Source organism: Haliotis asinina, chromosome 11 (assembly GCF_037392515.1).
Source record: "Haliotis asinina isolate JCU_RB_2024 chromosome 11, JCU_Hal_asi_v2, whole genome shotgun sequence".
Lineage (NCBI taxonomy): Eukaryota > Metazoa > Mollusca > Gastropoda > Lepetellida > Haliotidae > Haliotis > Haliotis asinina.
Window position 1 is genome coordinate 25,988,612 of NC_090290.1, and position 25,390 is coordinate 26,014,001.

Genomic DNA, 25,390 nt, shown 5'->3' on the forward strand with positions numbered 1-25,390 from the left:
AAGCGCTTAAATGTTGCTAAAAAGCTGTCTGCTTCTCTCTCGCCCACAAACGAAACCGCAGACAGGTTACGTAACTCTCTCGCCAGAGCCCTACAGTGACGTCATAGAAGGAACGGTTTCCAGTTAAATGTATAGAAAATGTGTAGGAAGCTGTTCATTTTGCTGATTTCTCGACGTCACCAAAGACATGCCGAATTGTGTTGCAGTCAATTGTTCCTTGGGGTCGGGTGATGGTGTCACTAAGCACAGATTTCCACCAGACTCTGTAGTTTATGCTTAAATTGGTTGTTAGTGTGTGCGAAGTGAGCTTTGTGGCAGCCTGTGGTATATACTAAATCGGATGGTTTGCCCCCTACCACGCTTCCAGGATAGAAAATGGAGTTTCATCGAGTTTATAAAATGAAGACTGCTTACTACACATTGCTGACCAAAAGGATTTTGCATGGATATAATGCTTTCTTCCTTGGAAACGAGGTTGTGGTCGAAGTGACAATATTATCTTAAGTAGTATATTGACCCCATATATTGACCGATTCCAAGAGTGAAATTGTTATGTTATAAGCAATGTCATGTAAAATCCTAATGTCCATCAAGAAATTACATATTTTACTACCAGTAGAAAGTAATTGTCCTTTTGTAAGTCGGTGAAAACAAACTAAAATAGCATTCATCCCAAGACCGGGCGCCGCCATTTTTGAAAATCGTGAAGTCAAATCCATTTGAATTAATGAGATTATGTATGGTTTGTTCTCATCAAGTTAGAAAATCAAAACTACATAAATATGTATTTGAATCATTAACAAAAGGAGTTTGCATGACACAGCCTGTAACATAACCTAAGCGAAGTCGGGGTCGAAGTGAAAATATTGCGCGATAAATTTCTTCACTTGCTAAATTTACATGGTTTGTAACGTTCACTCACCAGTATGCACACACCTGTCAATAAACGTCTATATACTTGGTCTCATAATCCTAATTACTTTATAATCATACTTGTATGCATTTTGAAACTTAATAAAAAGAAGAATCTGCGAATGTATAACAGGAATGTAATATGTAGATATTTCATAGTTTTCCTATATGAATCATAATTTGCACCCATGCCCTAATGTATGTCGTCTGCATCATTACACTTAACGACGAAAACAATCATTATGGTTCTGTTCAAAGCTACGACAACGTATTAAAAACAAAAATGCAAATATTAAAATTAAAATTATAGGAGCAATGTCAGGCTATTACCTTCTTCGAGGAATGTATCCATCAATATCCACAAAAACAAGTGATTATAATTCATCTGCAGATTTTCCAAGTGATGTGTCTTTTAACAGTCTAATATACGAAAACGTGATGTATCGTTTCAGGTTTTTCACATTGCTGTATAGTTTCACTGGTTACCCAAGATAGCACACCTGGCAACTAATTGTATAATGTGAATCATTCTTTTTAAAAAGTTATTTAGTTAGCCAATAATGAGCAATCAATCAATGTATTGGTGGTTAATCTTTTGAAAGAAGGGCGTTGTTTTACATAGACACAGACACGACAGTGTGTATTCAGTATAGATTAGTAAATGTACATACATAAACACTACCTTTTGACAAATCCCCCATTTAAATCCCCATAAAACTAATTAATCAATCAGCGTGTTATCGGTTAATCCTTTGATCGATCCAGCCAAAAGAAATGCCAAGTGGGGGCCTTTGTCGGGTAATCTAAGTGGCGTTACCACTAATTAAACCTGTTATAAATTCATTAACTGAGCATCAAGTGAATGACGACAAATAACTTGTAGGTTTATACCATCTAACATGGATTACAACCTAGTGACACCAAGTGATTTTGACAGAATCGTCTATGAAAACAAGAATTGTAACTCGAAAACTGGGCAAAGCAGGAGACAAAACTGAATGATAGTAGATTGTGAGAGCATACAGCTTTCATATTTCTCAACAGCTTTCGCGATTTCAGGTTTGTACAAACCTGTAAACGAAATAGTTCAACCCCTGAAGTGTAGATGAATACTGCACAGACCCTCATTTCTATACCCACTATTACGTCATGGAGATGCGCCGCTCTGATTGGTTGAAATTTCGTTTGCGGCTCAGAATTTTGCACTGTTGACAAAAAGGTTGATTTAAGGTAATTTAAGATCGAAATGAGCATTTTTAACGACAGGGTTTCATTTGTAACGATGTCAACAAGTGATTTTGCGTTTGTACCCTATTAGAGTATATGTGACCTTTAAGGTGTCATCCTGGTCAAGCCCTCCTTAATGGTTCAACCTGGTTCAGTCCTGTTTTTCAAGGCCATGTATTAAAATGCATGAAATGCATGGAATATTTCAGTCACTAAAATTGGTTTCCTTTTTAATGCTGTTAACTGGCATGATTATGAAACAGCTAACTGTATACACCATTTACTGGCTGACTGGTCAGATATCTCCAGCACAGGCTGAACAGAGGGGGTAATGAGCCATCCCCAATAGTAATCACCCTGTCTATCCATGCAGGGGACCTCACTGTATGGCACACCCAATCCAATTCATATTGGTAAGTACTGGAGGGGTCCTTGGGGATTATTAATCTGCTTTAACCTAAGGACAACCGCTCAACAATATTTCATTTTGTCACCAAGTAAGAATGGTATAAAGTTACTCCTAAATCCCAATTCAATTCCAATACAGTCAAGATAGTTCTGTCACAAATTAATGCCCAAACCACAGAAATTTGTACATGTATATGAATGCTCTGCACAAAAACAGTGAGTAAAATACTTTCATCTGTTGTATATGCCGTACAAAGAATACTTGAAACCTAATTCTGAGTTCATCTTCTCTAGCTTTATATGTGTGTATACATGTTATGCGTGATTTCAATAATAGTGTAATCAAGCAAAAAATGTGCTGAGAAGCTTGCAATGCAAGGTGTAATATAGGACTTGAAAGACGAACAATATGCCATGAAAACTACTAAGATGATATTAATTTGCCTTTACAAACAAAATTAAGCAAATATCAAATTACTACGTGCCCCACAGGAGACTGGAAATCTTTACAATGTGCATGAACGTTTTTCATTTCATGTGTCTGTAGAATGACATACATTCAAACCAAACTGACACAAGACCATTACCTTGATAGTGTTGGAAGTGAAGTCTCTTTCAACAAACCAATAATATCTCGTATCAAAGGCCATTATCAGTCAGTTAGTCTGTCTGCCAGTTTCTACACAGCCTAAGACTGACAAAACAGACCTTATAGTTACAAAGAATCTTTAAACCACCAATACAATTACAAACATTTAATTGAGCAAAACATTTTGTCGCCTGACCCTTCCTGACAAAGTGCAACCCTTTAGCTTCAACACTTATTAATTATTTCTGGAATTCACTCTTTGTAATATAAGAACTTTAGCTTGGTAAGAATAAAAGACTACGCTCCAGTTCATTTTAGATGCACAGCACTTACAAATATTAATAAATACTTTTAAGACTCCCACACATAAAGCAGGTATGAAAAGGTGGTAAAAATGTAACAGATTAATTCCAAAGAAATAGGTCCTTGTCAGGCTCAATCAGTCAACTACTGACCAGGTTGCTTACCCTCAGGGTGGAGAGGCAGTTATGCCGGGGAAAGTCTATTACGGCTGACTATAACAAGAACATTAGGATCAATATGTTCAGGCCAAACAACAGCTTAGTCTTGACATTTACACATACCTGTGTCAACACAGATCCTGTCAATGTACAGACTACCATATTCTCAAATTTGGGGAGTAAGCTGTTGGTTGTCTGCTGTCAGTACTTGACTGGCTGGTAGACACCATGAGCCTCAGATACTAGCTTTCCATAAAGGTCCTCGGCCAAATACATAGTGATACGCTTCTCTGAGGCACTTAGCCTCTTGAGATAGAACAAGACATGTATTCCTCTTTGAAAACACCTTAAAAAGACAGGATTTGTAAATATTGTTACAAGCAAATCTGTTGAAGATGAGGTACATTTTTTGCTTAGTGCAACTTTTATTCTGTTATTAGATATAATGTATGGCAGGATATGTCCTGTATTAACCCTCAAAGCTCAGTATATATTTTTATTACATAATGAAAGATGTATGAAGGCCCTTGTCAGATTCATATCAGTCCCAGTCAATCATTATCATAATGTATATCAATGCTTTAACATTTCACACTTGTCTTAATAATTTTCACATTTATAAGTAGATGTAAAGGTGTTATCATGTCTCATAGACCATAGAGCTGGGTGGTCTACATTTTTTGGTGAGAATTTTATGTGATTTTACAATGTCAATTGTATACCACGAGACCCGTTGATAAAATATTTTCTTCCTCTTCCTTCATATCTGGGCAGCTGTATATAATTTACAAAAGAGCTATCCTGAATTGGCTTCTCATAAGGAATGGGACTGGTTAGTGAAGTACCCATATCAAATAAATATGTTTTACTTTCCAGTCTTAAACTTTCTGTCTGTTCCTGTCCTAGTTCTCACAATGCAAACCTTACACTTTTCCTAACAATAATCTGTTGTTTTATCCCCTACTACAACCCTTGGAAAGGACCAAGACAATGGCAGCAGTAATTTTCCACTAAGTACTGTGTTGCTGAGAAAACTGTTAACAGAAACCTCTCCAGGCAACATACTATTTCAAACAGAGCCTGAAGATGGAGCAGTATGCTCAGATATGATGACTGTAACATCCCATATTTGTTTCTTTCTAAGCCAAGATTTCTTTCTGCTTATGTCATATGATGACAATTACTTTATTACATATAAACTACTGTGCTATGTTCACAAAAACTAAATGAAAGAAATTTGTATTTCATATTACTCCACTCATAAGGTGTGGGCCTAGAAGACATCTAACCAAGTGTTTGTCAGCATTTCCCTAATAAGTAAGAGTAATGACCTGTGGAGAATCCCCAGCATGTCCCTTAATAGGCCATATCTTCAGTTGTGTATGGTATAACCTCCACAACAAATCCCAGTTTTGAAGATCCAGAAAGTAAATAGGCCGGCAGGCATGCCGTTACCAGTGAAGCTACAAGTGAAGCTAAGCTCCAATGCACTCTGGGTGGAGGGTGTTTTAATAATGGATTTTAGTATTTGTTGAGCTTGTCATTCAGGATTTTAGTTACACCGTGTAGCATGAAGCATTAGTATACAACACTTGTTTCAACAAATAACTTACAGTAAGTCCTCATGAATTCCAGATAATATACACTGATTTTTACGCTGTTTGATAAAGCAAAATCGGTTACAAATCCTATTAACAGGTAATGTATTAAGCAAGGCATAAAATATTATATGTCAGGTAAACATTATATATCATAAAAACATTCACTTAGATCTTTCAATAACACTTTGGCCTGTTATGATTCACTGAGTACCTGATTTACAACTGTACTTCTCAAACATTGCCCTGTTTCAGTACAGTGTGGGAGGGAGGTGACTATGATCCTTGACATTTACATGTGGATGAAGATGAATAACAAGACTAAAACAAGACAGGATCATCAGCTTAGGGGTACAATTCAGAATTTCCACATCACAAAGGACATCACAATAGTATTTCAATGCATATCCAGCTTTTCCATGGCAAATGGAAAGTATATGGTGTATAGTTACCTTTCTAACATGTGCATAGATACAATGTGAATACGAACACGCAATATTTAGGCCTTTTACACTAAAATGGTCACAATTTAATATCACAATTATTTTCCCTTTAGAGAAGTCACTTTCACATTTTTATACTTTGAAAATCAGTAAGTTTCTTACAATGGCCAATATGCATGACTCCTCAAATAACTGTTTCTGGTATTCTAACACTGACAACTCGCCCCTACCCAAAGTAACTTCTTATTACATCATAAATGAATATTTCAGGCTTTTGCAGCCTTTGAAACACTATTACCAACAATAATTCACTGAAACTGCAGAAAATGATATCTAGTCTGAACAAGCCATGAGACTCCCAGTAAGTCCTTTGACACATGCCCCAGGTGTCAAAAGGACACTCGCTCCACAATCAATGGTTGGTTCATATGGTCATCCCATGTCTCATATTCAGACCTAACATTAGCAATCTGGATAACTTCATCATGATATATACATACCAAACACCAAGAAATAATACTTTGGAATCAAGGTGGTTGGTACAAAAACTGAAGAACTGAATTGTAAAAGACATCAGTAGGTTGACTGTCATGTTTTAGGACTACTTTCAGATGTTTTAAAAACATGGACATAGCTAAATACTGGACACACTAACTTTATCTTATGCCCAAATATCACCTCGCAATCATTCTTATCAAAGATAAAGTTACTTTAGTTTACAAGTGTCTTGTTTTCTTTAGTTAGAAATGATGTACTGAGGAATACATAATCAATAAGGAATCAATAAACAATGTCTTAAGCCCCTTTAACGGACACAATGCACACTATATTTTAATATCAGTCACAGTTTGGGTGGTAATGATCATGGCTTTTTGCACTCATGAATGGCTAAACAGCAAAATCATTTATGTTAATGGACAAAATCACAAGGAAAAAGAATGCACCCCTGGCATGGCCCACCTCTCCGGTGACAAGTATTTTAACTAGACATTAATACAATGCATCATTGCACAGAATGGCCTACAGCCATTCACAAAAAGCACCCAATAATTTATCTATATCATGACAAAAACTATATGGCTTAACACAAACAAAGCATGAATTTAATACATAGGTATATACACTGACTTCTGAATGCCTGTCCTGTTAAGGAGTTAAGCCATGCAAGGAAGACGGGTTTAGACGGGACAGGGAGATCAGGTAAGTGCAGACTAAAGACCCCCTGCTTGGCTATCACTGTCCAATCCTGACAGCATCATTGCTGTGTGTCTTCCTAACAACGCTCCTTGTACCTTCGAAAACAGCCATCTAATCTGCTCTATCATCCTGTAGTTACCTACCTGGATACACTCTGCCCTTGTTTCTAGATACCTAGAAGGGGCATTAATGCTATCGATATAGGATTAGCTGTCATTGTCAGGAACACTCAAGAATTGCTTTGATACTGGACATATTTTCCCCAGTTGCATAGTCCCTCCTCTACCTACATGAAATGAAACATCACTGCACAGTCTATGGATAGGGTACCTTCACTACTGTCTTCCTAAAGAAGGAAGGAGAGTGTCATCTTGATCAATGGTATTATCTTCTGAATATCATGAATACACAGTTAGGTCATAGGTCTCTTCAGGTTAACTGGTCACCTCTATGGTTAAGAAAAGAAGTATTAACATCATGAGGAATTGTAAAATCCATATGGTACTTAGCTACCATTCAAAGTATTCAAAGCCTCCTCCCTAATAAATGCACCACATAAGAAATATGTTGCATGCATGTCACATCTCTCTGCACTCCAAATTCACAAAACATTCAACCTCTCTTAATTTCAAATAGCTATGCTAAATTAGATTGTGACTAACAACTAAACGCATAATGCACACCCATGAATAATGTGCACCCTTGTTATGGGATTCTGGATTTTGGAATAAAACATATTTCAAGTATAAAGAGCAGACGAAAGAATACATTGTATCCTGTCAGCGAATTCAGGTATCATAAAAAAACATTATTAAAAAAAATAACAAGATAAATTGAGATAATTAAGAGACACAGTGACATTGTCTTAAGTGCAGAGATTAAGATTAGCATGTCATGTGTATCATCTTGGCTTCAAAGCCGGATATAGCAATTACCCATGCACATGTTTCCTCCCAATTGATTGAGGATTCAGTTAAAATATATCAAATAAAGTAACTTCAAACACATTTGCTGCAATGATCGGAAAGGTTGTGATGTGTGATAACTGTTAGTTGACTCTTTTGTGTAATTTTCAACCTGTTCTTATTTAATGGTTCCCTTTTCTTAGGTATAGTAATTGGGGCAATTTTAAAGAACAAAGAATTTTGTCTTTTTTGCATCCTTTATCCATTACATATGAAAGACTTGTGGTTGTCTTAAGTGGAGCACCCATCTTATTCTTTAAAAAAACAAACATGCGGTTAACTAATACCAAGTGATTCAAAGTTGACTAAAAGTCGTCTGCTTCACTCTTGCCCACCAACGTAAACACACCCAGGTTAAGTAACTTTGTCGCCAGACCACTGCAGAACTGCAGTGACGGCATGAGGAAGGATTTTCAGTTAGTTGTATATAAAATGTGTAACAAGTTCCTCAATTTGCTGATTTCTTGATGGAAACATAGACATGCCGAATCGTTACATTGCTGTCAACTGCCCTCAGGTATCCGGTGACGGTGTCATCATGCACAGATTTCCACCAGACTCCTTAGTTTGTGCTAAATATTTTGTTCGTGAGTGTGAAGCAAGCACTGTGAAAGCCTGTAGTATTAAAGCAAGTGGTTCAAAGCCTACCTCACTTCCAAGATAGAAGATGTTATTTAGATTTGTTTTCATTTAGATAAAAAAAATCAAAACTACTTACTAGTTGTAATAAATAACTGATCACCAAAAGGATTTTGCATGACATAACGTGTAACAGCACAATTTATTACTATTATGCCAAGTGGTTTTAACAGAATCTTCTATGGAAACAAGTTGTATCTCCAAAAACAATCTAAGCAGGTGACAAGATTAAATGGTAAAAAATAGTGAGAACATAAAGCTTTCTTTTTTCAAAACAATTGTCATGATTGCAGGTCTAGACAAACCTATGAACAAGGTGATCTATACCTGGAGATGTACATGAATACTACTGCAATCTACATAGGTATACCTCACATTACATTACAGAGTTCATTTGTTTAAAACGAAACATAAAATTCTTAAGTTTAAAACTGGTCTCAGATAAGGTGAGGAAGGTTAATGAAGGTTTAATGTCAGTACAGACAAATATGCACGGAAACACAATGAATAAAGACTATAATGCCGGCTTTATCAGCATGTGTGATTGAGTAGTCACGGGAAATGTCCTGTGTAAACCATACACCTAAATTCATATCACAAGCATGGAAAGGTGCTATAAAAGAATGATACCACCACCAACAATAATCTGTGTATGATACACAAAAGCAACCCCTGATACGAATGCTTCTGAAGTGCTTTACATGACCAAGAACAACTTCCAATGAATATGCTATTTTCAAATTTATCATGGTGTCCGTTTTCCAATAACATGACAAGATGTCAATTATATGAGATACTTCTCTACATGACCTGTTACTGCATAAAGAGTAAAGACTGACATTAGGGAACTAATGCACTGTCATGTTATTCAGATTACTTCAAACCATAGCTACTTTGTAATGCAGCTTAACATACTGTAAGGCTCCATTTTATTGATGCAAGTGAGTGAGTGAGTATGGTTTTATATCATTTTTAGCAATATTCCAACAATATCACAGCAGGGGACTCCAGAAATGGACTTCACATATGCACCCTTGTAGGGAATCGAACATGGGCCTTTGGCATGACAAGCCAATGCTGTAACAATCAGGCTACCCATCCACCCTTTTTGCTGATGTAGAAAGTGAGTGAGTGAGTTTAGTGTTACGCTGCACTCAACAATATTCCAGCTATATGGCGGCGGTCTGTAAATAATCGAGTCTAGACCAGACAACCCAGTGATCAACAACATGAGCATCAATCTGAGCAACTGGGAACCAATAACATGTGTCAACCAAGTTAGCGAGGCTGACCACCGGATCCCATTAGTCGCCTTTTATGGCAAGCATGGGTTGCTGAAGGCCTATTCTACCCCGGGACCTTCATGGGTCGCTGATGTAGAAACTTGTAAATAGAGTTGTGACTATATATCGTAGTATCGATAATCATGATACTTTATTGAATGATAAATATATTGATACTTTTATATGTATCGTGGTATGCAGAATTGTTAATTGTCACTAGAAATTGACAGTTATATCAGTATTTACACTGTAATTGATATAAAAATATATATGTTTCTAAGGAAAATAGGATAGCAAATCGTGATGTGTATCAAATCATATCGTATCATTCCAAGATGTTGCGATACGTATTATATCATGAATTTTGTGTATCGTCACACCTCTACTTGTAACTGTAAAGTGAGCACTAAATATTTCAAGATCACATAGGAAATAAAATGTACCATGTTTCAATGCAATCTGTGCTTCTGAAAACGCGTAACTACACCTGAAGACTTATGTCAGAGGTTTCAATTTTTAAATTAGCACCAAGTGGACATCACTATGTATATGTACACAGCACATGTTTTAAAAATGTAAAATATCACTTAAATATCGTAGAAATACCAAAACATATATACACAGTCATGGCCACACTGTCAACAACTGAAGTAGTGTTGGCTTCACATGCAGCATCAACGGACAAGAAATTGGTAAACATATATAGTTTGTATTGTAATACGGTTAGAATGTATAGTTGGTATCGTAATACGGTTAGATTATTGCCAGTAACACTCAATGCAGGCATAGGACACAGTGAAAGTTAATCATGGCTAGACTGTGCTAGCTGTGAGTATCATGATATGTGTCTGACTGTGTCAGTCATCATGACAAGTTACAACTGCAGCCTCTATATATGTTACTCCATGCTGACATATTTGTTTGGTACCATAGAAGTGCTGTATTTCCTCTAATAAGTGCCCAAGCACTTACTTTTTCAACAGACTTCCAGACTGGTGCTTACTGGAGGCCTGGAGCTAATAGTAAACATTCATCTAGCACAGGGTCCCATATATATATTTATATCCATGAAATCCCCTGATTGCACCTTTCACAAGTACATAATATCCATCAAGTTGTTGTCTATTCGGCTACATCTGTATTCGCCTTGGTCTGTTGACCAGAGATTATGCAATGATAAATGAGTATCACCCCTATGATCTGAAACTGGAGTTTTCTATTTGAAAGAAGAAAAAGAGGTCTACAGAGGTGTAAAATGACTCTATTTATTGATATTAAAAGATATTTAATGTCTTAATGGGAACAAATATTAAGATGACAATTCCCCCCAGAATGATTGGGATATATACCTTTAATGCCCAATAGATGTACAAAGAGTGTAAATTTGAAATATTTCCAAAATACAAAATTACTCACAATACAACAACTAATACTTATTTACACAAGACTGGAATTAGAGAATCACCATTATGTTCATTTTGTAAACAGACTTGCCAGTTTGTATAGCATCTACTGTTTGAGTAGTTTCATAAAGAGAGTGTGGAACGGATTGTCCTCATGGCCCTGGATATTGGGCGAACAAATTACATTAACATTAGAAAATATATTATGTGGTTCTAAGGGGAAAAATAACAACCCTCTAAACATTATCTGCCTAATAGCAAAGAGGAATATTTACATGATGATCAGAAAAGAAGTTAAACCAAACTTTCATCAGATCAAAAGTGATATAAAAAAAATACTACAAATCATGAAAATTTATTGCCTTTGGACACAGAAACCAAGCTAATGTGTATTGCTTGGAAATAAAAACTTGAAAAAAAAAGTTTCTTATATTCTGACATTTTAGGCCATTTAAAATATTAATCACGACGAAAAGAAGAACATTCATTTGCCAATGTTTTACATCTAAATAAATAATGGAATTCACATTGTATATGCTCATCTTCCTACTCCTCTAAATATTCTTATAGCAACAGTCAACTAAAATCACTACAACCCTGATCAGGTGGTTTCATTATAAGAGTTGGGATGCATTTCCGCATCCTTATTAGTCAGCTTTGTTTTAGTTGGTGATTGGAGATGTAGGCGAACAGAGATGTAGGCAATTAGAGACTAAACCCCCATGTCATGTCAAGGTCAGGAAGATATGACGAAAAGGACCATTCTTTAATAAATCTATTACGGGATCAAAGGAGAATACATATAAAAGAAAACTTATCAGGCAGAGACCTGGCAATTATAAGAGACCCAGCACATTTCCTAAACTGCTGCTTTACCCCTATTGCACATTAGAGGCCCAGTGTTTATTAGAAGAAATACTGGGCATTGATATTCAGCCATAACACAGAGCAAATGCCATTTTAAGTTTCAGACCCAGTTGACTTGGTAGTCTTAACATTCTTCACAGGCTGCTTTGTTGACTGGAAGCCAGCCCTGTAAATAAAATATATTGGATAGTTTCTTTGCATGGGTTAAAAAGAAGATACTCACTCATCAGACTTTTCAGATCTTGTTCCATCGTTCCATGATGCTCGGGACTTGTAGTCATGAGGGAGTGTGGCCCGTGTGTGACTGTTGACACCATCGTAGCGGTTGAAGTTGTGTGTTGAGTTGGTGGAGTTGCTGGTGAATGTTTGTGACTTAGTTAGGTTCCTGTACCCCTCAATGTAGCGCTTCTCTTCTAGTATAGCATCCCTGCTGACTCCACCCACTGTCCGGCGTGCATAGCGCTTGCTGGGGGACCTGTAGGAGTGGCACACAAAGTCAGCTACACACAAACCTACACCACATTTCATCAACTCTTATAATCAGTAGCATTTACCTGGGTTTACTTTATTTTACTGAAGATAACAAAAGTGTTCATTTCTTTGCATATAAAAGAAGTGTATCATTAGGTTTAGAAACTATTCATGTTCAAATATAATTTCTTACTTTGATTATGATATGAAAATACGACTGTCACATAATATCCCTTTTTCTGTGTAATGACATACATCTTAGAGAAAATCTTCACCTGGTAATTTTTCATAATCCATATTAACCTTTTCAGTGTCTGTGACCTGTGAGATGTCTACCGACAGCCTGTCCTGTCTTCCATGTTACATGTGGCTGGGAGCGAATATGTTAGGGATACCATTGATACTGAGATATACAGTATGTCAGTAGTTTTAGTCAGTGTATAAGCATCAGTATATATAGGTGCACTGCAATAACGCATAATTAGATACAAGATACCTCATGTTAGAACACAACATATATACATGTGTCCGAGATAGTGAACAGACATGGACCAAGTCCAATCAGCTATAAATTCAATACTCTATATTATTATAATATCATGTCCACTTGTATTATGATTTATCTTACCTCACACATAAATGTCGTTTTCTCATAGGCTGAGCGCACTTCTCTAATTTTCAATGTACCCTGACTACAAGCGTGGTACATTCCAATATACCCCACTGCCAACAGCAACTCATTCGGTACTTCATGGTAGTTACTTTTTTATCTCAAATAACATTAAATGACGCATGATGCATGGACACTACCAACGTTTTGTGAATGGATATCAGTTAATGCGAGATAACTCTAACTCTATGTTTTTCTTGCATCGTGTGCAAAATCTAGTGATGGCTAAGAAAACATTTGACTCCTTTTCCAACAAATAAATTTTGACAAAAAGTTCAAATGTAGTCCCTGTGAATTACAAGGGAATTACATCTCAACAACTTTACTAAGACAATACCTAGACAGCAAGATGCAAGATTCGAATCGTTTGATTCAAACATGTTGGCTGAAGTGTATGATCCGATACCTATGTTTCAAATAGTTCAAAACTTAACACTGAGGTGTTCAGTAAGATACATATGTTGTTCACTGGTCACGAGGGACCATGGGTTGAGGTACTCTTGATGTTTATGTTCCCTCAGCCCAAATATATCCAAACAAAATCCCAAACACTACAAAGACTGCTCTGTCAAATGACATGACATGGGGGAACATGGAGGATGGAATGTATTTCCACTGATGACTCTGAAGGTCCACCTTACAGCAATAAGATCATCAAGACTGGGTGGACATGAAACAATGAGTGGAAGGTAACTCAATAAAACCCCTGAAACAAGTATAAGGTACCCCTAATGCATGTATAACAAGCCAGAGGACATAATATCAGGATTACATGGTAACTCCACTGCATATAGAACAATAAAGCCTTAAGACTGGTGGATATATCAAGACAAGGTATCTCCATTGCAACTGTGACAGCGGGGGACATGATATCATGATTACAAGGTGTTTCCACTGCATGTGTAACAAACAAAACCTTCAGGACTGAGGGGACATGATATCATGATTACAAGGTGTTTCCACTGCATGTGTAACAAACAAAACCTTCAGGACTGAGGGGTCATGATATCATGATTACAAGGTGTTTCCACTGCATGTGTAACAAACAAAACCTTCAGGACTGAGGGGTCATGATATCATGATTACAAGGTGTTTCCACTCCACAAACCCTTTAAAGACTGGCGGACAAGGTAATGATTGCAAGGTATCTCAAGTGTATGTCTAACAACAACATTTGAGACCAGTGGACATTAAAGTTGAGTTTTGGCACAGAAATGCACATTTACAACAAAAAATATATACACACACCAAATGAAATCCAAAAAGTTGCCTAGGATAGAGGTATTCTAGACTTGTCCAATGGTGTCTTGAGCTGGACACCTTTGTATAATTATTGTCTACAGTCTGACTTTCTGTACATGTATAACTATAAGCCCTTAGAGATGAGTGAACACTTCATAATGACTGCAAGCTAAAGACTGGTGGACAGGTTATATCAAGACATCAAAGTGTCCGTACTGGATGTATGACAATGAACCATTGAGACGTGTAGACCTGAATAACAATAAACTTTAACCCCCTGGATGCCGAGTTTTTTTTCAGGCGCACATTTTCATAAGGTTTGAAAAGTGAACGTTGTGCGAGATTTGCGCTCGCGTGGTCCTGGATCTGCGTACGGCTATGAAATTGCACAGACATGTAGAATATATAATTTCCTATCCGTTGGTATAAATATAACTGCGGCTACCTCAGGGGTTTGAGAAATAGACACTGCTAAAAGTTGTCCAAAACTTTTGTGTGTGTTCAAAAACAGTAAATTTCTCAGTTTTTTATCGTGCACCAATAAAAGCACTCTGTTACGATTTTTTAAAATTGGCATCTTTACGGAAAGTGTGAGCGAAGAAAATACAGCTTGATATCTGAACGACATAAGTGTATATGAAATGGATGTATGTGCTAATGCATAACGTCGTACTCACAAAATCAAAAATGACCCGCAATAAATGTCAAAAATCGATTTTCTACTATGACGTCAAACGTCGAAAGAGAGGTCATGCACGTATAAAGATAAGGGGGCATAACCCAGCTATGGTTTACATTAGGTCAATGTAACTCCGATCACATGAAGAGAATTTACTGTGGATATGGACAGCATATTTTCGTGATGTTTTGTTCACAGTGAACCAAACTATTCCGATACAAATTTCCCCAATGTGAGAGAATACCTTTTGGTAGTTTCACAATTTGTAAGAAAAGATGCAAATGTACTACATCAAAAAGCAGGTAATAGCAATTTGGATGTCCCTATCCGATACATATTTTAGTTCTTAGATTCCCATATTCTCCTGTTTGTGTATATGTATTTTTATTAATTTTCCATCATTATTAACGGAGTAACAGCCACATTTTCAAACGTAATGAAATAACTGAAAATAATGCGACATTTTAGTTGACGTCACGGCATGTTTTGTGCATTTTGTGACGTCGGAAAAAGACTACTCTTGTTGCTGATTAGTATACATCTAACCTAATTTCTACTCAATGTGTAAAAGATCTCGGCTTCTGTGTCAGAATTCAACACTTTTTAGCCAAAATATGAAATGAGTGGTTTTATCACTGAAATAGTGTCCTGAATATATCAACAATTACACGGTTTTACTACATATCTTATTGTGAGCAACACGCGCACCTGCCTAGCATCAATTTAGGGTAAATGAAAATTTCACAACACCTGAATATTCATTGAGTATTCATTAAGGAAAAAGACTTTTCTTCTCATGATTATGAAATCAATTCCCTTCATAAGTATGCAATAAAAGGTACAAAGAGATCGCTTTTTCAGTAAAGAAGTATTAGAAAATGGACGTAAAGCTTGTCCTAATTAAGACTTGACCTGATTTATATCTTTTTAACAATTTCCGTATAAATATTGTTTGAGTTAGACATTCTGCCAACAGATATATTTTAATCGCATTTGAATTGACTTTATTATCGAAAAACAATGATAATGAATCATGAAACGTTTTGACAAACTCGCACCTGGTCAATTAATATTCATAATAGTTTTGTCTATAAAAACGACACAAACCAATACAATGAACAAGACAATTCCTTTAAATAGTAGTATGTGTGCCCCTACATTTGATAAAATGTACAAATCATTTTCATTAATATTATCCGTTTTACTTATAAGTTGGAAGTAAATCGCTGTTTATTAACCTGTTCATATGAAACTGCAATATTTGTCCGAACGTACTGGATATTGCACATCACGGGAACTAAAGCACATGTTGCAGTAATGGCTACGTGTGATCTTCCAACACTTGTGTAGAGGCTTAAAATGTGGTATAATACACTTACTGAGTCAATTTCCCATGTAAATATTATTCAAACAATCAAAAGCTTTCAAAGAATAAAAACGGATACCTTATATCCACACATGATATGGTGTTGCACATAGATATATGTAGATACTGAAATCAATTTCATGACAAAATATCTGAGTGATGCGCAAAATATACATCACAATACTAAAAGTGCAATCGGAATGGTATGAGCATTGTGTTTACTCTTGTTCAACCGACCTTCACCTCAAAGAAATTGCCTAATATGTGCAACAATGTTGACGTGTGACATCACTACCGATGACCGATTTCTTTCAAAATGGCGGCTTCGCTGACAATGGTACACAAGATTTTGCGAGGACGTTTTCCTCGTTTCAGGGATCTTTTGTACGTAAATGTGAGATGTAAGTAATCAGAATTATTCTGACTGTGTATTGTTATATGTTCTTATCGTTTACATTGTAAATGACGGAAGAAGCCAGAAATGCCGATAAGTACCGTTGTCGTTCTGCGTGATTTTGCGTCAGTCATGGCGTCACGCTGCACTAAAAGTTTGACAGTTTCTTATGAATTACCAAATTATTTCATTGTATCTATTTTCAATTTGCTATTTTTTGCCACGATACTCTTCCCCTGAATATACTAAGCATATTGAGCCATTGTAAGCAATGATTAGAGGGCTGGATGTTGGAACATTTCCGAAAATGCTAGGCAGTGTAAAATTGGAATTTTTCTTTGTTTACATTTCAGTCAAGCGCTGTCTTTCGAGCACAGCGTTCGTTTTCATACAAAGTATATATTGTTTCGTTTTGGCTAGACAGTTGGTATTGGTGACAAAGACCATTTGTAATTTGATTGTAACATGCATGGGGAGTTCAATGATGCATTTGTCGTAGCTAACTATGAAGTATACATGATGTAATAGGCTTCTCAATATCGGCCTTCTCGAAACGTGATTTTGTAAACACTATCCAATATGGCGGAAAGCGCACTTCGGCGTTCGTGTAAGTGTATTTTCGAAAACATCCCAACCGATTCTGGGTACATCGGTGACGTTTCAGAATTATCATTCCTGGATACATGAAAACTTGATATCAGTGATCATTAATATGCTATTTTTGAAATTCATTACTCCCAGTAATTATCCGATTTTCACATTTCAAAACATACTGCAAATAACGCTGTGAATCTCGATTTTGTACAGTTTGAAAAATGGCGACATTTACAATGAAGCCTATTTTGAAAGGCGATTTTAAGCACTTTAGCTTGGTCTGAGATAATAGTGGATGGTATCAATAAACTGGGAATTTTCCGCAGAATTCAAAACTGTGAAGTATTTATATATGCGTGGTATATTTAGAATTTTATTGGACTTCCAAGTGAGGTATGTAGAGGAAGGACATATATGTCCCTGTGGCATCCAGGGGGTTAAGACCATGGTGCTGTTGTTCAAAGCTATCTTAGCGCTAAGACTACCTTAAGTCTATGTTAAGGTATGGGAGTTACGGTCACCTAAGCGCTAAGATTGCTTTGTACAATGCACCCAGTTGGTGGGCATAATACTTTGAGTACATGATATCTCCACAGTCCAGATGACAATAAGCTGGTTAGACCAATTGAAATAACATAGTCATTCCAAGACAGAAATATCTCCACTCAATGAATGAGGTTGGTGGACATGATATGAATAGTGAGAACAAAGCAGTGCAATGGATGTTTTTGGACTAAACTAGGTGCCAGTGGGCTCTATACCCTGACAGATCTGTGACTGTCAGTGACACTAGTGACTTCTAGACAGTTTGCGAGAGTGTGCATCGTATGGTTAAGAGCTGGACAAAATATGAAAAAGCTCAATAAAGATTTTATATGTTCAATATGAGCAAATGTTTTGAAAACTCTGCTAATATAGATACAGATGCAACCATTCACACACTATTTAATGCTCCAATTCTAAGACTGACTAACGTAACTTCCCAGGCAACCTGCGAATCAACCAGGTAATGCCACTATAACCTGACATGATCAACATCCATTATCTCAACACAATACTTGTAACTTCTTCCATCCTGATGCACTATGTGTTTGTATCACCTCCAAGAACTTGTACGGCCTAGCCATTACACGGAGGTGATTATCTAATTTTATTACAACAAAACTGGTAAAAAGGGGAAACTGTAAACACTTTGGAAACCACAGCAGGCCACTATAGGCTTGTTGTTACTAATCAGCATAAACATCAGAAAGACATGAACACTACATCAGGGTATTGTGTGGGGGTATTTGACATGCATGGCAGCAATGTAGCTTGTTGAATACACCTTTCCTACCATGACAACTTTACTCCTACATTCAATTCATAATATGGAAAGTGGCTACACAGCTATAGTAGAACAAAGTGAACGTGACAGATTGAATTGAATAAATACATTTAAATGACTCATTCAGAGGTATCAGTCTGATTTAAATGACCATATTAATTTACTCAAAAAGTTCCCTATGCCTCCAGACTGTGAACTGGCCAAGTTCAACCTGTAAAACTAGACAAAATATCACTAAACTCTTACATATCAAATAAACCAAACTTGTAAATATATCTGGGAAACATCTTGGCATATGACACTGAGCCAGTCATCTAAACAATCAGGATGTCTCGAGCTAGCCAGATGTCTGACTGACATTCAGAAATTATGTTTTTCATGATACATCTCATGTGACCCTGGTGGTACTATGAAGCCGACTGTTGTCATGCATGTGTCTTTTTGTGCTTATAATCGGATATTTCATGGTTTACGTTACAAAATGATAAAACATGAGATTTTCAATACATGTAACCACAAAGCCTTGAAAGCTGAAGCTTTCATTAGATAATACTAGTTGTAAGAAGAGTCAGCTTCATGAAAGGATTTAGGTTTGTTTATCACATTCTCAAATGTACAAGGCTGGAGAAAGAAATTGGCTGAAACTTAGGATAGCAACATACCTTCACAATATGGTTAATAGTCTTTGAACGGCATTTAGCTTTGTAAGTCAACCAAATAAACAGATATACTTTCCAAAAACAGAAACGTAACTTACACACGAAAAATGGATATGAAAGCTTGCAGGAATTTGTCATGTCAATAGTGACCTTGCGTTGTTTGAATGTCTGTGTCTGCTGTTGTGTCAAGACGATGTGACAGGTGACTACATAGACACCTCGTACTCAGTTGATATTACTCCATTACATAAGATTACAACAGAGCATATTCTCTGAGTGCACAGACTTACGTTCAAGGAATCCTGAAAACGTGGAAAACATTAGCACCCAGAGGTTTAAACTACCTGTATATGCTTGAGTAGGACCATCTGGTAGCTTCACACAAGCCTTACCTGTCCTAGAAGACAGCTTTGCTAATTGCTGGAGTAGATGCTGACAGGCAGTGTGGTGCATGTGCTGGCAGTATACAGAGAACAGTGACAGCACTATGTATGGTGTGTGTGTCTACAGTGCAAGCAGCAAGCAGCATGTTCTGCACTATGGGAAGAAGAAATCTGACCAATTCGGCTGTGGGGTGAGGGGGAGGGGTCATGGCTGCAGGTCCTACCTGGAGAATGTTCTGTCTATTTTGGCTCTTCTTTTACCCTCCTCTAGCGTTTGATACTCAGTTCTCCCGCTGGAAGATTCACCAGTTAGTAGTTAAAACACGGGTTAGTTTCAGATTTCATCAAGTTGACCCAATATAAGTCTCAATTCAGATTCATTTTATTAAGTCAAATTCAAACAGGATACCACTGAAATCATATCCACTACTGAAAGTAGTCGAGTTGTAGTTTCATTCAGACTAAGAGCTATAGCAAGGTTACAGCATGGCTTTGAGTTTTGCTCATCGTTATTAAAACATATATATCTACAATCAAACATTCTGTGAATGAAATTCAACATGAAAACGCAACATGAAAAGACAGGAATAACCTATTGATGATCATACACACAAACACCAAAGTTTGAAGTCATACTTATGTGACTCAATGGTATCTTTTGAATCTGTCAATTTCAGCAGTCTTCCTTCTCTTCCACAGAGCAAAACCCAAAGGTTTCTACTTTAATAATGCTATAAGGGATGAGTATCAAACACATGATCAAAAGTAAAAGATCATGTTTTGTGTTCAAAAAGGACAGTCTGAAAAGTGATGCAGATATTAGGCCCCTTGATCAGAAATCTGTGACTTCTCAAAAGTTAAGAAAGAAAAGCAAAAAAAAAAACAAAAACAATAATTAGATGTGATGAACATGTGAAATATTGCCCCAAAACCATGTTGGCAAAAGGGAGACAACTCTTGATGCGGACAATGCATGACGACCATAGTCGTGCAAACTTCTATAGGAGGGGAGGTTCACTTACAACTGGCTAAGATCTGTTTACTCCTTGAGGAGTACATTTACCTGTTTCATCAAGGAGACATTGCCTCAAAGTACTGACAAACATCAAGAGTTACTCCCCCTTCACAAAGGTGTCAATGCTTGTTACAACTGACGCCACACCGATATGTGGATATATTCATAGAAACATTATGAGACTGCTGGTAATTACTGAATGCAACTGTAGTAATATGCATGTACTATGTATAATCAGGACCACAGCCATACAATTACTGCAATCTTATAAACATAGCAATGGAAGTGTTCATCAATAACATTAAACAACATACTATTTGGCCACGAAAATAATATTTCTAAGATCACCCTATCACTGTCAGTTATATGGCACTTCAAACTGATGAAATTTATTTTCAACTACATCAAACTGCAAATAAAAAAACAGCAAAAATACTTGCTAAATAATATAAGCAAACTGCATCATTACAGATTCTAAATATTCCTATCACAAAGCACTGTAATTGACACGCAATAGACATTAAATACTGTCAAGCATCTTGAACATTCAACACAACAAAGTACAACTTTTATTGTATTGAGAACTTTGAAAGGTGCTAAAGAGTGTTCATAAACATTGTAACAATAATCTTGGAAATATAAAGATGTCTTACCTATATCTGAACTTGGATCCTATTGAGAAGATCTTTTTGGATGGTGGGTTTGGGTGATGAAGGCGAAAGAAAGTATGATGTTCAACACATGACTTCCATAGGTTCTTGCATGAACGGTAGCTTATCATGTTGAAGCCAATCAGGTTCTCAATACTGTCGTTCTGGCAACAGAAACATTCTGCATGAGTGAGTGATTATGGATTTATGCCGCTTTCAAGGAATATTTCAGCAATATCATGGCAAGGGACACCATAAATTGGCTTCACACATTGTGGCCATGTGGCAAATGGAACCGGATTCTTCAGCATGAAGAGCAACTGCTTTAACCATTGGGCTACCCTGTCACCCTAAATCTCCTTGAAGACAGAGCTGACACTGATGACTCATCCAACTACATATACTCTGCGACAGTCCAGTTTTAACACAAATACCACAGCAATACTATACTGACTTAGACATGGCTGGAAAAAATACAATGACAAGACACTGACCATACCAATACGCATAGTATTCATAAGTTTTGTATCATTTCTTTGATGTTTACAGAATCCATAGAAGAGAATTTCACAAAATGTGCACTTTAAAAAGACTGTATACTGCCTTAACAATGCACCTTTATTACCTTCTACAAAAGTATTGCAGTTAATGCAGATACAATGTGCCTAAAACTAGCATCTAATACAAGACTAGTGTCATTCTTGACATGCTTGTGTGTTGTTGACAACAGATGACAAATGTTGCTTTACAACATCCATTGCTAAATGAGAACTCCTACAATGCACTGAAGACAGCTTTTGCAAAAATCTGTCTTAACATATCTTCCCATATATACACAATATGTTTTACAAATTTGCCAGAAATGTTCCCAATTGCAATGGTTGTAAGCTTTGTTTGAGTGAAATGCAGGTAGAGTTTACCTCAGCTGTTAGCACCATTATGTAGCATGTTGTCCATATGTCTAAGCAAATTTATTCAATGATTACTGACACACAACACGAAGAATAAAGAAAACAAATCACCTCGACACTCACCGCTTCCCGGCGGAGTTGGATGAAGAACTGTTTCCTCTTAAAAGATATTTTGACTATTTTGGCCCTGGAATAGGTCAAGGAAAAAATCAAAATGAAATCAGAGTTTAAGGAATACAGCAGGAGAAGGGATATGAACCATACATAATCAAACTGGGGGCTAGAGTCAAACATACTGTGTGTGGCTTGGTCATCACAATCCATAGCATCTCATCACAAAATGACATGATACAGATAGTAGAAGCACAACACTTGCTCTACTACTACTTTACTATGAATTTACCATGAATTGACAGGGACTGTCAAGAATGTGATGACTCACTATTTTATGAGTAAAGCAAGGTCTAATACCATTGTGACACAGGTATTAGCATAGTAATGTCATGACTGTAAACCATTATGATATCATACATCTACAGTTATTACACAAGTGTATTATTGCCATAAAAATATAACACTGCAGTATCTTCTGCAGGTAAGTAACAACATTAGTTATCTGGGGATCTGGGGATTAATGACTCAGTAAGCTTCATCATCAATAAGACTGGCAAAACCTCTGACTGCTGACTGGTACTCACCAGGAAAAGGTGTTGATCTTGACATTGTTCTGGAAGACCACCAGGCCTGCTGATGTGACTCCCAGCTGGATTTCTATGTTACTTTGATCCTGCACACAAACGCAGTATGGTTACAGCACACATCTTCAATGTACTTATCAGCATATTAGTAATTGCTTTATCAATGGATCAGAGGTTGACAAAAACAACTAAGCAAAAAACAGAGTTTATCTTAAAATCTCAGATTTGTGTAAAGGTATCCAGAAGCCACGGGAGCATGTATTACTCAGCCAGGAGTACAGTGTCTTGATTTCATCGGCAGAATGAATCGGATTAGACATGCTGAGGAACTAAACTAAATTTAAATCTAAACATAGAATGCTTTATAAAACTAAACAAAACTGACAAAAACGTAACACATGCCAAAACAAAAGGGTAGTTAAACTGGCAAACATCTACACTTCAAGCAAAGTCAGCCATATTGATAAATTCAAGAACAGAAAGTAACAGCTCATTTGGTTTGCATACTATGGCTCTAGACATAGAAATAATAACAGTTGCAGCTCTAAGATTGCTTTGTACCATAGACCCCAGTTAAACAATTGGCCGTAAAAGACTTTCCACCAATTCATAAAGTTTGTTCAATATTGAACGTCCCAACTTCTAACATGCCATTCAAAGAAGATCTCACTAATTCCACCTTGTGATAAGGATTGGGTGCTCTGAGCATGTAAAGCATTTTACAATAATTACCGTGATCCTATGGAAGACTGACTTCCTGTCTGATACTCTACAAGGAAAAGACAGATGGCCCCCATCAGACATACTTTTGTCGGGTGATCACCAAATGAACTTGAAACCTCTCTTACTCAAAATATATTGACAGAAATACAAGATCCACATGAAAGGTGTCAAACTTAATGTTGTTAGCAAACCCACAGTCCTAACATGTCAGTTGAGGAAAGGTAGCAAGCAGCAAGGCAGGAGCCAGACAGGCAGTCAGACAGGCAGGCAGGCAGCCAACCAGCGAAATGGTGAGGTGACCAAGGAGTCCACAGGGCACTACAGGACATGCTTACCCTTACCCTGGCATTGTGGAGATCTATCCCATACATGTCCAGACGCTTTGCTTTGTCCAAGAAGTTATACTCAGCATCTGCTGGAGTCTGGCCCCTTTTAACAGAGTCAACATGTTTCTAGTCTTTATATCTGTATCGCAAAGATCTCACACATCTGAAAAAATGGCCTGTCTCTATGTCTGTCTCAGACATCTTTGGTACAAATCTAATCTTTAGGACATTATAATAGTGGTGTTTGGTAACAAAAATCTTCATTTTATTGTTCCTAGCAAAATAACTGGACTACTCACTTTCAATGCATAACATTTATCAAATATATTGATGTTGAGTACAATGTTTGAGTATAAACTGTCATCAACATGATATAAGCAAAGGCTTATCCATGATTCCTGTATGCTTGTTTTTTTACTTGCACATTAAGATGTTTGCCCTGAATTACTCCATCAACATCTTCACCAGATTCCACAGACAAGTGACAAGATAAGTGTCCTAACCTGTGTTGTTTGTGCTTCTCGCACACCATCTTCTCAAAGTCATCTGTCTGTGATGGGATGAAGAGGAAGTCAGCCAAGTAGCCATCTTTGTGTTCATCTGGGTTGTAGTCACCTAGTTCCGCTGCAAACAGTTACTTTCATAAATTTCATGTCTAACGCAAAATCTTTTATACTGTGTAAAATCAACTTAACAGCCATCATGTTTGATATTAAAAAATGGAACATAGGTCCGTATGATGGTTACATGGTTTGTCTCATCATACCTAAAAACTCACATTCAAACACACAGTCACAATGGGATTTCCAAATGAAGATTAAGGCGTTAATCCATAAATCATAAAATACAGTTTCAGGTCCACCTACACGAGTCATAAAAAAATGATGATTTGTATGTTCCCGACAAATTTGAAAGGACAAATCATCTTATGATTTCTTAAAGTCTAACTGTTTAATCTGTCAATCAGGATAGAATATTAGGAATTGAGCCATTGAAACAATAAAGTGGAACTGGGGATTCATAACTTGGTACTTTAATGTCAGGTTCAGGCCAATATCAAAGTTAAAGAAAAAGTACAAATTCTAAAATACCTAATATCACAAGGCAACAGTTGACAATCTGGTATTTGTTTGTGCACAATTTCATGAAAGAAAAGCTTTTGAGACATGTTCCGGATACACAGAGAGTCATGAACAGTCAAAGTAAAACTTGTTATCATGAAACAGTAACAAATTCATTTAGTTAAAATTTTTAAATAGCAAAAGGCACCACTTGAGCACTTGGTTAATA

The 25,390-nt window shown here is 36.8% G+C and overlaps 1 protein-coding gene across 18 annotated transcripts in view; it reads right to left on the reverse strand.

Moving 5' to 3' along the window:
* The window catches only part of LOC137256387 (tyrosine-protein phosphatase non-receptor type 4-like), a 121,595-nt gene that overhangs the window by 49,821 nt on the left and 46,384 nt on the right, over positions 1 to 25,390 (reverse strand). For 6 of the 18 annotated variants that reach the window (XM_067794222.1, XM_067794218.1, XM_067794216.1 and 3 more), the window contains exons 7-13: positions 24,604 to 24,724; positions 24,110 to 24,203; positions 23,052 to 23,140; positions 22,465 to 22,540; positions 21,446 to 21,606; positions 20,002 to 20,070; positions 12,216 to 12,467 (exon numbers count right to left, since the gene is read on the reverse strand). In XM_067794222.1, the coding sequence (XP_067650323.1) occupies positions 12,216 to 12,467; positions 20,002 to 20,070; positions 21,446 to 21,606; positions 22,465 to 22,540; positions 23,052 to 23,140; positions 24,110 to 24,203; positions 24,604 to 24,724 (862 nt within the window). The remainder of the gene's footprint in view (positions 1 to 12,215; positions 12,468 to 20,001; positions 20,071 to 21,445; positions 21,607 to 22,464; positions 22,541 to 23,051; positions 23,141 to 24,109; positions 24,204 to 24,603; positions 24,725 to 25,390) is intronic. The other 12 variants (XM_067794225.1, XM_067794219.1, XM_067794226.1 and 9 more) reach the window with 7 other exon arrangements.